Raw genomic sequence first — 16,183 nt, 5'->3', positions numbered from 1 at the left:
TGCAGACAGGCTGTAATCAGACATTGATTCTGTGTCTCACCTGTATATTTCCTGCACATCTGCACACTGACAGATGGTGTATTTGGTATATTTAGTACTGTGTGTGCGCAGGTGTCACTGCATGTCTGTGTGTGCATGTGTGCATGCATGCTACTATGTCTGTGTCTGTGTGCGTGCATATGTCTGCATGCATGTTACTCTGTGTGTGTGTGTGTGTGTGCGTGCGTGCGCACGCACATGCATGTTTGTTTGTAGGTGTATTCCTGGCGAAAAAAACCCATAGTAACCCTAAACTGCATTGTATTAAGATTTTAATGGTCTCAGCAACAAATGTGGGAGTTTGAATTTTATATCAACATCATTTTATGATTTTCCCTTTGTGGCCTAGAGAACTGTGGAAGTTTCCAGCATTTTCCCACAACAGTTCACTGCAGTAACAGTAGTGATGATAGTGGCATGTGTGTGTGTGTGCGCGTGCGTGTGTGTATGAGTGTGTGTGTGAGTGTGTTGCAGTATTATACAGTGTCACACTGACTGGTGTGTGTGAGAGTGTGTTGCAGTATTATACAGTGTCACACTGACTGGTGTGTGTGAGAGTGTGTTGCAGTATTATACAGTGTCACACTGACTGGTGTGTGTGAGAATGTTGCAGTATTATACAGTGTCACACTGACTGGTGTGTGAGAATGTTGCAGTATTATACAGTGTCACACTGACTGGTGTGTGTGAGAATGTTGCAGTATTATACAGTGTCACACTGACTGGTGTGTGTGAGAATGTTGCAGTATTATACAGTGTCACACAATGACTGCTGTGTGTGTGTTGCAGTATTATACAGTGTCACACTAACTGGTGTGTGTGAGTGTGTTGCAGTATTATACAATGTCACACAATGACTGCTGTGTGTGTGTTGCAGTATTATACAGTGTCACACTGACTGGTGTGTGTGAGAGTGTGTTGCAGTATTATGCAGTGTCACACTAACTGGTGTGTGTGAGAGTGTGTTGCAGTATTATACAGTGTCACACTAACTGGTGTGTGTGAGAGTGTGTTGCAGTATTATGGAGTGTCACACTAACTGGTGTGTGTGAGAGTGTGTTGCAGTATTATGCAGTGTCACACTAACTGGTGTGTGTGAGAGTGTGTTGCAGTATTATACAGTGTCACACTAACTGGTGTGTGTGAGAGTGTGTTGCAGTATTATGGAGTGTCACACTAACTGGTGTGTGTGAGAGTGTGTTGCAGTATTATGCAGTGTCACACTAACTGGTGTGTGTGAGAGTGTGTTGCAGTATTATACAGTGTCACACTGACTGGTGTGTGTGAGAGTGTATTGCAGTATTATACAGTGCTACACAATGACTGCTGTGTGTGTGTTGCAGTATTATACAGTGTCATCATTTTTATGGGCCTCTAGATCATAGCTCATATGTCTATTTTTATTTTTCTAAGTTTGGTGTGGTTTGTGCATTATGCTTACACTCTGTGTATTCTCTAACTATGCGTGTGTGTGTGTGTGTTTGTGTTTGTTAGGCACAGGAAGCAGAGCGTAGGGAGAACTATGCTCGCCTGGTTCAGATGGATGGGCAGGAGTTGGTTCCCAACCCTGAGAGTGTGGAGTGCAGGATCTGTTACTTACAGCTCCAACCAGGAGAGGGCGTCCTACTGAGAGAGTGTCTCCACTGCTTCTGCAGGTCAGAGACACATGCAGAGAGTAAGAGATGGATAGAGAGATGATCAGAGAAAGGATATTAATGACCACATTGGAAATATATCTGTGTGTGTGTGTGTATAAAGTGTCTTCCTTGATAATATGTGTAGAGAGTGTCTTTGTTCAGTGATCTTTGTATGTATATGTTTGTGCGTGTAGAGAGTGTCTTCGTTCTGTGATCTTGCTATCAGAGGACCCCCAGGTGGCATGCCCGTACAGAGATGAAGCATATGCGTGTGAGTGCACCCTACAGGAGAGAGAGATTCGTGCGGTGAGGACTCACACTGTATACACACACTGTCCACTCACACACTATACTCACACAGTACACTCACACATGCACAGTACTCACACACTAACAAAGCACATATGCACACTCATATAGTACACTTATATACAAAGTACACTCACACACTTCCACAGTACAATCACACACATAGCAAACACACACAGTACACTTATGCAGTCCTGACTAACTACTCAACACACTCTGGATGAGTAATACATGCATAATTCTAAGGCACATTGTGAATTTTGAGCAATTATACATTAACATATGTTAATATCTTAATAATATGTGTAAGTCAGATTTGTATTTGTCCCCTGCTGCTCTGTGTGTATGTGTGCACCTGTGTGTTGTTTGTGATGTGTGTATGTGTATATGTGTGTGTATGTGTGCGTGTGTGTTAGCTGGTTTCGGGTGAGGAGTATGAGCGCTGGTTACAGAGAGGTCTGTCTGTAGCTGAGTCACGGTGTGAGGGCAGCTACCACTGTGCCTCTACAGACTGTCCCGGCTGGTGTGTGTACGAGGACACTGTCAACACCTTCCACTGCCCTGTGTGCAACAAACACAACTGCCTACTGTGCAAGGTGAATACACACACACACACGCACAGACACACACACTCTCTCTCGCTCTCTCACACATTCTCTCTCCCCAGGCGATACATGAGGGGATGAACTGTAAACAATACCAGGATGATCTGGCTGCACGTGCCATCAATGACATCGCAGCCCGAAGAACCAGGGACCTACTGAAGGTCTCACATGCGCACACACACACACACACACACACACACACACACACACACACACACACACACACATGCATGCGAGAGAGACCTTTAGGAGGTCTCTGGTTCATTGGGCTGCAGTGTGTGTGCACGTGTGCATGTGCACACACACTGCAGCCCAAGGAACCAGAGACCTTCTAAAGGTCTCCCTTACGCATACACACACACGTTTCTTCTTTGTGTCTTTCTTTGACCCTGTTTGTATCCCTCCCACAGACTCTGGTCAGGTCTGGGGAGGCGATGCACTGCCCCCAGTGCGGAATCATTGTGCAGAAGAAGGAGGGCTGTGATTGGCTGCGTTGCACTGTCTGTCACACAGAGATCTGCTGGGTGACCCGAGGCCCACGCTGGGGCCCAGGGGTACGAATCTCCTCCTCTAACAATTACTTACCCCTTATTTAATGAACAGGGTTTAGGTGTTGATTTTGTCAGAAAGGACCCTGTTTAAACTAAGAAGCACATATTATAAGTAACATATGTTAAATGAATGTAAATTAGCATAGTTGTGGTACTTAATGTTTTAGGATATGATGTTACAACACCTTTCTCAGTCCTAAAGATACTTTACAATCAAAACACTACACAACTTGTTTTCTGAAGTATGGTGGGATTTGTAGTTTGTTGAATGTGAGTGGTGGGATTTGTAGTTTGTTGAATGTGAGTGGTGGGCTTTGTAGTTTGTTGAATATGAGTGGTGGGCTTTGTAGTTTGTTGAATGTGAGTGATGGGATTTGTAGTTTGTTGAATGTGAGTGGTGGGCTTCGGGTGGGTCTGAAGCTGATGGTTCTACTCACAGGGCCCTGGAGACACAAGCGGAGGCTGTCGATGCAACGTCAACAAACAGAGATGCCACCCCAAATGCCAGAACTGCCACTGAGAGAGAGAGAGAGAGAGAGGGAGAGAGAGAGAGAGTGATAGAGAGAGAGAGAGAGAGAGAAGGAGAGGGAGAGGGAGAGAGAGTGAGAGTGAGAGAGAGAGAGAGAGAGAGAGAGAGAGAAGGAGAGGGAGAGGGAGAGGGAGAGAGAGTGAGAGTGAGAGAGAGAGAGAGAGTGAGAGAGTGAGAGAGAGAGAGAGAGAGAGAGTGAGAGTGAGAGAGGGAGAGAGAGAGAGAGAGGGAGAGAGAATGTGTGATAAACCAAAGCATAAAAGGAGATGGACAGCAACAAGCCAAAGCAGAAACTTAATCAACACAATAGTTGGGGGTGCAGTGCATTCCATTCACTGTAAATATTTATTAGTAAATATTTATTATTATTAAATATCTTATTTATCAGAGCTATAGCACACTGAAGTATTAACACACATAAGTGCCGTTGTTTGCCTGTTCCAAACCTCAGAACCACTAATGGACCCACAGTAGCACAGACTAGATCTTCTCATATGGACTTTTAAGTCCAGTAAAACTTCGTTTGCCGTGTTTTTACTTAACACTAGGGCAAAACAGCATAACTGTTTGGTAAAATTTAACATAGTCTTACTGGTCTTTTAGAGAGCTTTAAGTATGCAGAGAGATTCCTCTCTGGTGAGCTGTTGTCAGGTGGAAATAGCAGGATTCCTCAGGATGTCGCTTATAAGCTTAGTGCCTTAGGATGTTTTGGGAAGTACTTGCTAGTGGTTTTCTTTCTTTGTTTTGTAGATAAATCTAGAAAGAAATAAATGCTATGTTTATAATAATTTAATGTACACCTCAATCTTTTAAAGTTTAAAAACAGGAATAAAAATTTCAACCTACGAATGTCTTGCACTGTTTCTGTTTTGCTTTTGGTTCAGTAACAGTGAATTTCAGTTTCACTTTCCTGGTGTCACGGAACGCTCCCCTCTCTGTTGCGTGGTACGGCCCGCCGCGTGTAGTGGGAGTTTCTTGTTTGTAATCACACCTACATGTCTGCACACAGCTGCATCTAGTTAGTGTTGTTCTGTGTTTATGTATTTGAACCCCTGTCGGTTTGTGCATCACTGTCAGTCATTGCCTCTGTTCACACTGTCAATGTTCGTGTTCGCCGTTTACGTTATGTGTGAGTGCCACTGTTGTATGTTAATAAATTCCTGTCTCTGTCAAGGGAGTCTGTGCATCCTGCTCCCTGCCCTGTAGCACTCGGGGCATTACATAAAGGAGCAGTTTTTGCTCCTTTGTGAACTTTCATGTTTGTAAGCAGAATCAGTCATTCGTTTTACTGCACAATTCATTTTCTTTTATTCATGATTGGAGCACATATCTGAAGTAAAAAACAAAACCCTTTAACTATATACATGTAGACATAAAAAACCCAGAATTTCAAGGATTTATATGCAAGGCCAGTGTTATCTGAGTTGTATCTGTCGTTCCTACATCTTCCTAATAAAACACACTAGAACACACTAAATAGAAAGAAAGATGCAGACTCCGGAATGAACTGAAGAGAAGAGCTGGTCCCGTCTTTATTCTGAGCTCAATGTTACAAACGAGCCATTGTCCAGAAAATGTCTAACAGTCTCAGGTGGGCACACCTCTTATACATTTTCTTCATAACCATTTTTATTTTTTCATAAATATTTGTCCAGGTTCCACTATTGTTCTCCAAACCACACATAATTCAATGTATACAAATTGATATTTAATACTTATACCAACCAGTTCTTGGTACCATTAAGATCATCCTGAACTGCTATTTTTTTTTTTTAAAAGGTGATCATATTCTATATCACTGGCTGCCTATATTGGTTCTTCCGGTGCTTGGCCGGGCTGTCCTGTCATTGAAGCAAGGCTCTCCCTTCAACTGAGGCCCCTAGAAGCCTGTAAAAGAGGTGCTACAAGACTTGGCTAGGCAGTAGTTAAGATACTGGACTTGCTGGTTGCTGGTTCAAGACCCTGATAGCTACTGTGGTCCATGGTTGACTGCCTTGCTGGCTGTATGGAGAGCCTCCCTGTGAGACTGACTAGCTGGGCTGATGAGCACTTGAGTCCTTCAGTGACTGAAGGGGTGTTCTGCCATATTGCTACACCAGAAGTGTATGATGGGCACGCTTGTGATTATAAGTGGTTTGTTGCACAATGCGAACTCTATTACACATACCAGCCCCGTCTGCCTAACCACAACAACCTTCATCATCTCTGACTCACGCGGAGGGTAAAAGCCTGAGGGACTACACTGGCTTCTGGTTCCTCTCCACTGCTTTACCCCAACTTCATTCTTCACACACTATGGAATTCTGGACACTGGCAGCCACTATGTGCTGGAATGAGCCAACGCTTATGGGCTTACAAGGGGAGCTGCAGGCAGAACCTGCCTGCAAGCAGGAGACGGCATCCCTGAATGATGTCACCTACGACCATCTCCTGGAAACACTGCTCCCTTCGATGGAGGTCCTCTTCTTCAGGATGAGAGGCAGCAGCTGGTTGGAGCTAGAGTCCAACACAGAGCTGATGAAGGTGAGTACAACTCCCACCTCACCACTGCGTATGTCGGTGAGGGTTATACATAAGGGATGTTCTCTCATTACAGCCCCCATTGACTCTGGAGCTGCGGGAAACTTGATGGACTGGAGCCTTGGTAAAACGCTGTGGATTACATTTGTTCCTCTCTCATTACCTGTGCGAGTGCACATGCTGGATGGAGGTCCTGTATTGGAGGGGCACATTCCTCATGTCACTTTCTTTGTCACATTTCTTTTTTTTAATTCCCTGCTACTTCCCAGCTCATCGTAAGCTCACTGGACAAAAAATTAGTCACCCATGGCTGAAACGTACCTACTAGCATGTAATAACAAGTGTGATTCGATTTGGCATGCACTGGACAAGTTTCTGGATGTAGGCGACATCAATGTTCAGCCACTCTTGCATCAAAGAATTGTGCAGGTCAGCCAGATTTCGTTGAGGCCTTCCCTGGCATCTTACTCTTTGTTCTAGGTAGTCCCACAGATTTTCAAGAGAATTCAAATCTGGGTATTTTGCGGGCCAGTCCAGATATGTGAATACTCCTGAATGTTCATCATGCCAATCAGTCACATTTTGTAGCCATGTGTATATGAGAATTGTCACCTTGGAATACAGGGACAGGAATGTTGTGTTCCTCGTTAAGATAATGAGCAAAAGGCAAGACCTGTTTGTTCAAGACCCACCAGGTATTTATAGCTCAACCATCCTCATGCAACACCATCTGCAGGAGCCAGAAGTTACTACCACCTTAAATATGCAAGGTCCATAGAGTTGATTAGGATTCCTCTGGTTATGCACACACAACTCTCACATCTCATAGTCACACAATTTTATCATACAGTGGGAACCCTCTTGCCAACAACACAGCCACTGTGGACAGCCCAGAGGCCCATAATGACATCTTTATCCCTGTGCTTATCAGGACCCAGCGGAGGTCTTTAGCTCCTCCAAGGCTGCTCAGCTCCCTCCCCATTGCACATATGACTGTGCTATTGATCTGGAGGAGGGGGCTACTTGCTCTCCATCTACATCCAGGAGGTTCTGGCTCTGGGTTACATCCACTCCTCCACCTCACCTGCCTCAGCTTTGTGAAAAACAAAAACAGCAGGCTGAGGCCATGCGCAAGATCACTGGTGCTTAAGCAATTAAGCACCCTGCTGATGAAGTATCCATACTCTGATGGAATATCCACACTCTGATAAAGTACCCATACTTTGATGAAGAATCAATACCCACTACCGGTGGTTCCTGCTGCCCTTGAGCATCTGAGGGTGACACAGTTCTTCATAAAGTTATATATGTGCAGTTCCAACAATCTGATAAGAATTAAAGAGGGTAATGAGAGGGAAATGGCCTTTAGCACTGCCCATCTTCCAGGCATTGGTTAATGACATCCTGTGGAGTCTCTTTTAGGTAGATCTGTTGACATATCGTTGATCTATTCACCCTTCTATGACCAACATGTGCATAATGAACTCTGTTGTTCAGTAAACTATATTGCAAGCTGGAGAAGTACGAGTTTCACCTCTGTGAGGTGAACTTCCAGGGATCCAGTTCCTGGGGTTTGCCAATTATCAGTGGTTCATGTCCTTTACCACCCTGGCTAAGCCCCTGACAGACTGGCTCCAAGGACAAACAATCCGCTTGACGTGGAGCGCTCCCTTTTCTGGTAGGACAGCGCAAAGGCACTCCCCACCAGCCATAAGCCAGTCCTCTCTCCTTCCTGCTACATGGGAGCCACTGGCTCGGACCTGGACCATGACATCACCGCAGTGACTCTCACCCTCCCTGCCCTCCAGATTGGTTGCCATTCCACGGCAATGTTGTGCAGCGTTCATCACCTGGGCACACACTTCCATATATGTAGGGCATCTGGGCTCCTCATGCACATACCAACTGAAAGTAGCAAGTTACCTGCTTCATGTGCACACAGAAAGATGTTACGCACATCACCATGGTAACATGCTCCCCATTCCTACACCACATCATACCTGGTCCCACATGGCTACTGATTTCCTTACAGACCTGGTGGCTTCTAAAGGGAATATGGTCATTCTCATAGTTGTCAATCCCTTTTCCAAGATGGCATGGTTCATCCCCCTCCCAGCCCTTCTCACCATATTCAGAAACAATAGACTTGCTCTTCCACCATGTTTTCTCACAGTTCCTCGTGCCCGGAAGACACATCAGACCGGGGGTTCAGTTTACCTCCTGGGTATGGCAGGCATTCCTTACCTCAGGCTATCACCTGCAGGCTAACATGCAGGTGGAGAGAGTTATTTAGGAGCTGGGGAGGTTCCTGCACTTGTACTGCCATGAGCATCCTGAGACTTGGTGTTCCTATCTTCCCTGGGTTGAGTATGAACAAAACTCTCCCGACCATGCAGGTATGGGGCTCACCTCATTTGAGTGTGTCCTGGGATTACAGCCTTCACTGTACCCATGAAAACCCCTGACCTCTCACCTGCCCACTGTATGGTGTCAGCAGAGTGAACAGGTATAGGAGGAGATGCACCGATGCCCGAGGGCAGCCATCATCACCTTCAAACGCAAAGTGGATTGGTGAAGAGGAAACTCCTATCTACCAGCCCAGAGACAGTGTGGGTGTGGACCAAGGACAGCCAGCTGGGGCCCAATGATTTGCTGCTACCTAAATACATGGGCCCCTACAACGTCCTCCACCGGATCAATAACATGACGTACAAGGTTGGTTAATACTTATAGCACCTGTGACCGTGCTACATTGCGGTCATATGTGTGACTCAGTTCAGGTGAATGTAAAATTACCTCAAACAGTTCTCTCTTTCTAACTCTGAATCTCTCAATAAGATCAGTGTCATAGATACATCAATGACAACATTGTCTAAAATTGATCATTTTATTTGTCAATGACTGGTCCCACCAACAGGTCCTGGTCATTTTGCCTGTTCATAAGCCAAGTCGGCTTGAATTTTGCGGGAGTAACTTTAGGAATATTGCACCAACAGGTCACAAGCTGTATTTTCCTTAAGACTGGGCATAAAATTTATTCTTGGCTGGAATCAGGCCTAAAGACAGATTTTCTACCATTTCAATAGTAACTCCTTAAAACATTGCAATGACACTCCATGTTCACAATGAGCTTTTAGTCATGAGAGATTATTGGGAGATTGTTGCAATACTTTAGTTATATAATGACACATAGCTTACTGAGAGATTCAGTTTAAGAGGCTAAGATAATGATAGATACATAGTTATTTAGACTTACAATAGTTATTTACACTTACAAGGACAAAACATAATGACATAACAAATGATATAATGACATATGACAATGACATAATGACATAACTATGTAGCTACTGATAGACAACACACGCCACCTGAGGGAGGCGTGGACTAACAAACAAGACATTAGTGACAAAATTAATATTGTGTTTAAGAACATAAACACAATTCCACATGCTGAACTGCACCATACCAAAAACCAAAACAACTGTAAAACACTAATGAAATTCTGGTGTCAGATATTTGGTAATAATTTATATGCTTTACCCTTATACAAATTGGGTTCCTTGGGGAATAGAATCTCACATAAAAGTTTCAACAGGCATAATGACCAGTGGTGCTGAGTTTTTACCTCCATCTTTGTTGCAAGGGTTGAATAATGGATAGAGTTTCTCAGTGAAAGACTGACCAGTGAAAGAGTAGATATGAGACCTGGCCTCCACATCATAGAAGGAGACCAGACCCTCCTCATAATCCACAAACACCCCCACCTTCTGGGGAGCCTGCTTCAAGGAGAGGGGTACAACAAAGGAGTCTGGGGCCTTGTATTCATTTTCCTTACTCCGCCACACAGTCCAGTATCCATTCTTAGGCTCCAGTTTAATGTCCCCTTTCCTTTTAATGGACTCTTTGGCCACTCCTAAAACCCACCCAGTTTTGCCTCTAACCTGGACCTCATAGTAGAATCTCCCTGAGGAGAACCCCTCCTTTCCAAGCACATAAATGTGCACATCAAACCTCTTTGGGTTTTCTGATAGATACTGTCGTTTGTCTCCATATGTAACCTGTTTTCCATCCTCAGACAGGATGAGAGCAGGTTGAGCTGTATCAGGATCCAGAGTTAGATCCACTTGGGGAAACAGACACAGTTTAAACTTATTTAGCAATAAACAGCATGTAATAGTGTAGAGATAAATGTGAGATATTGTATATATTATTATAAACACTGAGCAGCCATAACATTAAAACCACTGACAGGTGAACATTGATGATCTCATTACAATGACCCTGTTAAGGTGAGGGATATATTGGCCAGCAAGTGAAAAGTCAGTTCTTGTGTTGGAAGCAGAAAAACTTGGCTGAGGATCTGACTCTGACAAGGGCCAAATTGTGATGGCTAGACAAATGGGTCAGAGTATTTCCAAAACGGCAGGTGTTGTGGGGTGTTTCTGGTATACATGGTCCAAGAAAGGACAACTGGTGAACCAGTGACAGTCACCCAACGCAAAATTATGTGCATGGGGAACCAAGGCTTTACCTTAGTCTGTTCTGAACCCACAGAAGAGCTACTGTAGCACAAATTGCTGAAAATCGCAGCTTGCTCAATATGTGGCTGCATAGACACAGATGTGTCAGAGTGCCCATGCTAGCCTCTGTTAACCACTGAAAGTGCCTACAATTGAGCAATGGAAGAAGGTTGCTCGGTCTGATGAACCAAGAAAGCTGGGTACGTGTGCATCGCTTACTTGGGAAAGAAATGGCACCAGGATGCACTATGGGAAGGAAGAAGGCAAGCTAGTAGAGGACATGTGATGCTCTGGACCTACACTATATTAGTAATTTAGATGTTATGGCTGGATGGTGCATATGTTACTGATGATCAAAGAGAAGGCACACACCTGCACATTGTTGAATTCTCTTCAGTTCTGTTTAAAAATGCATAATCGATGATGTCATGATAATTAAATTAATGATCAAATAAATGCTTGGATGGTAATTTACAGTACCACACTGAAATATTAATATCAAAGGGACGAACATAGGACTTTTTAACAATAATTCAGAATTAAATACCTAAATGCATCATCTACCAAACATTAATTCTTATATCAGGATTTAAATATACTTCTGCATTACCTTTTTATAAAATCCCTCTATTTAATCACACAAGGTCTTACTGATCAGTAAACACTTACCAATCTCAGGAAGCTTCTCCATTTCCTTCTTGAGTGATTCCCGCAGCTGAGACAGAGCTCTCCTTAGAGTCTCCACACTCAGATGAGTGTTAATGGTGATGTCAGTCCAGTCCTTGGTGTGTGGAGGGCTACACAGGGACGGGTACATCTACAGGAGAGACGAGAGAGGAGAACCCCCTCAGGATGGGGAGGGCTGTTTGTGCTGCACTGCTATTGAGAAACAGGGGGATCTGACCAGTAGGAGGTGGATGTGGTCCTCAGTGTGAGAGAGCTGCTCCAGCTCAGTGTCTCTCCTCTTTAGCTCAGTGATTTCCTGCTGCAGCTCTTTAATGAACTCTTCAGCCTGCCGCTCTGCTGCTTCCTGCTTCTCCTCCAGCACCTGAAGCAGCTCAGCCTGGCTTCTCTCAATGCAATGCAGCAGAGCATTGTAAACCTCTATGCTGTCTTTTTTCTCCTTCTCTATTTGTTTCTAAGAAATAAAATTCAAATATTTTAAAATCATTGTGTACATCTTCAATCTTTGAATTGGCTATACATTAGTGTGAATAAACAAAAGTAATTGCACATGGGCCATTTTGAGTCATGTGGTCTTACTTTATTCAGTTCTACAGAATTGTTTATTTCTTCAATCTTTTTTATTCGATCCTGGATCATCCATTGAACCTCTGCCTGTGTCTTCCCCAGCTGGGCCTGCAGGGTCAGAATGTAAGTGTACTATAGCTTTATCACTGAATTGATATTAGAGGAGTAAAGTGTAGCATCCTCGCTGCAGGACCTTGGTTAAACTTTGGGAATTGTAAGCCTTCAGATGAAGGGCATACGACATGAACATCTGTCAATATGGAACTGAAACGCACAAAACCAGCAATTGTGATGTAAATGTTAGCTAGCAAGACATCACCACACTCCTAGAGATTTATGCTCGTTTTTGGTCGGGTCGGGTAGGTCGAGGGCAAACACATGCGAAGTACCACTACTGCGGACGTGAGAGCAGGCATAATTCAAAGAGTGGGAAGCCATAATGAAAACGATAAACAGGACAGTGTAAATGAATGACGAGTTTAATAATTGAAACACCAGAAGAACACAGGACTGAAAAACTCAGGAACAAACAAAAGGATAAACTAAAATCTGGGTAAGGATGAGCATTAGACAAAGGGAGCTAAATATTAAGGGAAGATATACGGGAAACAACAAAGCATTAAACTAAGACAGGCTATAATGGATCATGAACGCAAAGTAAACAAAAGCACCGAGATAACGTACCACGTGCCGGAAAGCAGAATAAAACTAGACGAATAAGAATTGGGAGAGCAACGTAAATTGGAGCACAGATAGAAAGTGCGTAGGAACTAAACGAGAGAGATAACTAAACAGGAGAAAGGCGAGGGTACACAGAGAGAATAACTTAACTAGGAACAGAGAGAACAAGTACAACGTAACCTGAAACGAGCGAGGCAGATTCAGAAAATGGCGTAGACGTAAACAGACATACGCAGTAACAACTGGGAGCGTAGCCAAAAAAAAGAGCATAGGAATGCAACGAGAAATAACACGGGATATACATAAACAATGACTAACAACCAGAAGACGAAAAACAGGGTTTAAGTAGACACACTAACGAAGGCTAAACAAGGATCAGCTGGCGCTAAGGGGCGAAGACAGGAAATCTGTACTACATTTACATTTACGGCATTTAGCAGATGCTCTTATAGAGAGCGACTTACAAAAGTGCTTTGTCATTTACTCATAGAATACATCCAAGTACAGTACAGTAGGTTAGAATCAGACATACCAATGAACTAGAATACTGTGGAATACAGGGATGAATGCTGATACCTAGAAGTCCAAAATACATCAGGTCTATCTTAAACAATGATAAGTGCTATAAACAATAAGTGCTAGAGTTTGTTAAAAAACATAAACAACATAAACAGTGCCCTAGAATAAGTACTACAGGTACTACCTGTAGATGTGAGCGCACAAAATAGAGGCATAGGGCTAGGTAATACAGGCAAGGGGTGCTTAACTATTATACGTATTCTAAATCTGTAAGAATGCATTTGTAACTTTATAAATTTCAGTGAATAGGAACAGACCCGGACAGGGGGACGAAGGGTTGGGAAGCGTCAACACTATGAAACAACCATGTATTCACTTCTAGGACTACAGGTTTTCTTAGAGAAATCCTCAAACAGCACCGATTCACTCAACAGTGCAGGACAAAGGAAGAGGTGACTGTAGCATGCTGATGAGAGCAGAAGGCAGGGACATTGTTTGTCTGAGGCTGAGGGCTCAAAAGGTGAAGCATAGCACATCAGACAAATTTGAACATAACAGCTGGAGCCCAGGGCAGGAGACCCTGTGTGCAATGAGCTATGGATAGAGAGAGGGACAGGATCAGCCATGGTCATGGGGGCTTGAGTGGCTGATCCATGCACACAGAGAGCAGAAGAAAGAAATCCGGCAAAGTCATAGATAATGCTTCCCCCTGAACACTCCCAACTTCAGCATCAAGTTCTTTCATCAGTTGATCTAATCTCGCCTTGTTCACTACTGAATGCATCTTAGAGCGCTGATAAGGATGGAGAGTAACTGCACACCTATAAGAGCTTCATCTTGCATGAAATTGAATGGGAAACCTCCCTTATATATTTTTTGCAGGGTGATGACAGGAGACCATGATGCGATGACAAATTCTGTTACAGTTGCAACAAAACTGGCCTTAGCCAGAGTACTGTTTCAGTGAAAGAGATAAACTGGTGTGTTACACTACACTGCTGGATAAAGTAGTGTTCTGTTACATGTAAGGCAAGGAAAGATTCAAGTTGGATTTATAAAGCAAACTGAGAAGCACATCAACACACTCAGTGTAGAGCTAGAACACTGGCAGACAAGTGGTGTACACAATCATGAATCAAATTGAGTACATCAGAAACCAGACAAATAGCAGAGAGAAAACATAGAAAATAAAAATTTGAGAACAGGAATAATGACCTAGGAAATGTTTTACAATGGCAACACTTAGCAACCTCTAGCACAGGTATGGCTGACTGGAACACAGAACAGGTGGAACACAATTAGGGTGTGGAACAGGAACACATGACAATAATGACAAAACCAGAACAAAGGCACATGACATGGTCACCATAGCAACTGTAACGCAAATCCAGAAGTGGCAATTGTGACAATAATAAAACCACCAGTTCATTTAAAAATAATTATGCAGAAACATGAGAAGGAGTTAAGAATTTTGTCTTAATGTCTCACCTTCTTCTCTCCACTCTCTGTCTCTATAGGAACAGTGGTGTGCGTTTTGTGGTCTGTCTCAGTGCAGAACTGACACACACACGTCTGGTCGTCTCTACAGAACAGCTCCAGGGGTCTCTCGTGTTTCTGGCAGATGTAGTCCTCCAGGTTTGCCACAGGGCTGATGAGTTTGTGTTTCTTGAGTTTCGCTGCAGTTGTGTGAGGCATCAGGTGAGTGCTGCAGTAAGAGACCCCACAGTCCAGACAGGACTTCAGAGCATCACACTTCTCCTCTTGGCAACAGTCACATGGCACCTTCTTATTCTTAGAGAAGAGTTGATCTGCAGTGCTGTTGGATTCCATCTGAACTGGGCAGAGCAACAGCACAAGGATAAAAGTGTTTGCGTATAGACAGATCACTAAAGCTGATGTTCAGAGAGGAGTCTGCTGCAGGGTGCCATGACTGACAGATGGGAGAAAGACATCAGGATCATCAGGACATCAGCACTGTAGAACACACCCAATGGCTTCCATAGCAAATCCTCCTCCACAAGTTAGAATGTTCTGTATAAATACAATCTTACATTTGAGAGACCAAGTGCATGCTGACCAGTCTAATTAAAATAATTAGCATAAACAATAGTTACTGATAGAATAGATGTCTCAGTAGCAATACTGCAGTATAAAAAAATGTTGAGATATTCCCAATTCACATTTCCTCCCCAACCACCTTTTTTTGTTGCTTCCTTACAAGTTACCTGATCTCCAACCTTAACCCTCTACAAACACATGGATAGATACCAGAACTAACGCTGTGTTTCCTGCTGAAAGGAACTGGATACTGGAGATGAAACCATTGCACGTCCCTTAAATTTCACCTGAGTGACATCACCAGGACACTCCCATTACTTCAAAGGTTTTTCCATGATGATTTGTTGCACTTGCTACTTTGGTCCAGCAAGTGGCAGGCATTGACCAGTGTTATATGAAATGTGGATATTTTTCTTGGTGCATCTAAACTCAGAAAAACACAAATATATATTTTTGAAATCATCTATTTAATGCTCGGCATAGTCTGTACAGTTTTATAACACTGATAGAACTTGGGGATACACCTATGGAAAAATATACATATAATATCAATAATATAATAGTAGAACAACAATAACCAACCCACCACACTGAAGATTGGTATTCAAAATAACTTGCACCTTTCATGCTTTATGAAATGTCATCTAAGTTTCAAAACCCAATATCACTTATTTGTCACTCATGCCTTTTCCAGTACAGAGCTAGTGTCAGTGGAGCCAAACGCTCAAGTTAGTTTGTCATGCCAAATGAGTGGAGTGATCTCTGCCGTTTAGCGCTTCAGTGGTGCTGAAATTCACTATGTGTGGGTTCATCCCTCAGGAGAGGGTGGAATTCATTCAGTAAGGGTTCAGTCCTCAGGACAGTGCCTGGCTGCTCAGCAACAACATGAGTTTTGATTTGCAGAAATAGTGGGCCTGATTGCTGCCACATTATCTTTTGAGATAAATGAAGAAATCCCTAT

At 43.4% G+C, this 16,183-nt stretch overlaps 2 protein-coding genes and 1 long non-coding RNA gene across 9 annotated transcripts in view; 2 read left to right on the top strand and 1 right to left on the bottom strand.

Annotated features, from left to right (window-relative positions):
- The window catches only part of shrprbck1r (sharpin and rbck1 related), a 12,758-nt gene extending 8,243 nt beyond the window's left edge, over positions 1–4,515 (top strand). For all 6 annotated transcript variants that reach the window (XM_081694704.1, XM_035519853.2, XM_035519852.2 and 3 more), the window contains exons 9-14: positions 1,534–1,694; positions 1,871–1,982; positions 2,402–2,581; positions 2,653–2,751; positions 3,001–3,144; positions 3,581–4,515. In XM_081694704.1, coding sequence (XP_081550830.1) covers positions 1,534–1,694; positions 1,871–1,982; positions 2,402–2,581; positions 2,653–2,751; positions 3,001–3,144; positions 3,581–3,661 — 777 coding nt within the window. In that variant the 3' untranslated portion in view covers positions 3,662–4,515. The remainder of the gene's footprint in view (positions 1–1,533; positions 1,695–1,870; positions 1,983–2,401; positions 2,582–2,652; positions 2,752–3,000; positions 3,145–3,580) is intronic.
- A 449-nt stretch (positions 4,516–4,964) lies between these two features.
- LOC113588874 (pyrin-like) lies at positions 4,965–14,994 on the bottom strand. Of its 2 annotated transcripts, none has more exons than XM_027028252.3 (6): positions 14,653–14,994; positions 11,977–12,072; positions 11,618–11,851; positions 11,383–11,530; positions 11,086–11,112; positions 4,965–10,316 (listed from the first exon to the last, which is right to left on the bottom strand). In XM_027028252.3, exons 1-6 carry the CDS (start codon positions 14,992–14,994, stop codon positions 9,769–9,771), a joined length of 1,395 nt encoding a protein of 464 aa, XP_026884053.3. In that variant the 3' UTR covers positions 4,965–9,768. The 2 variants fall into 2 exon arrangements, with proteins under 2 accessions (XP_026884053.3, XP_081550833.1); XM_081694707.1 differs by lacking the exon at positions 14,653–14,994 and adding an exon at positions 12,826–14,160.
- On the top strand, positions 12,034–15,099 carry LOC145643462 (uncharacterized). The gene is made up of 3 exons (XR_014115863.1): positions 12,034–12,087; positions 14,682–14,862; positions 14,961–15,099. It is a non-coding gene; the product is annotated as an uncharacterized LOC145643462 (long non-coding RNA).
- Positions 15,100–16,183: the final 1,084 nt, after the last annotated feature.

This window comes from Electrophorus electricus, chromosome 13 (genome assembly GCF_041902795.1).
Source record: "Electrophorus electricus isolate QZ-2024a chromosome 13, ASM4190279v1, whole genome shotgun sequence".
NCBI classification, from domain to species: Eukaryota; Metazoa; Chordata; class Actinopteri; order Gymnotiformes; family Gymnotidae; genus Electrophorus; species Electrophorus electricus.
This window is presented reverse-complemented; position numbering and strand designations above follow the sequence as displayed.

Coding starts and splice junctions, on each gene's coding strand:
- LOC113588874 (XM_027028252.3), bottom strand. CDS start 14,994: ATGGAATCCAACAGCACTGCAGATCAACTCTTCTCTAAGAATAAGAAG. Junction 11,531..11,617: donor ACCACATCCACCTCCTACTG/GTCAGATCCCCC, acceptor TCTCTCCTGTAG/ATGTACCCGTCCCTGTGTAG. Junction 10,317..11,085: donor GAGAATTCAACAATGTGCAG/GTGTGTGCCTTC, acceptor TGTTTCCCCAAG/TGGATCTAACTCTGGATCCT.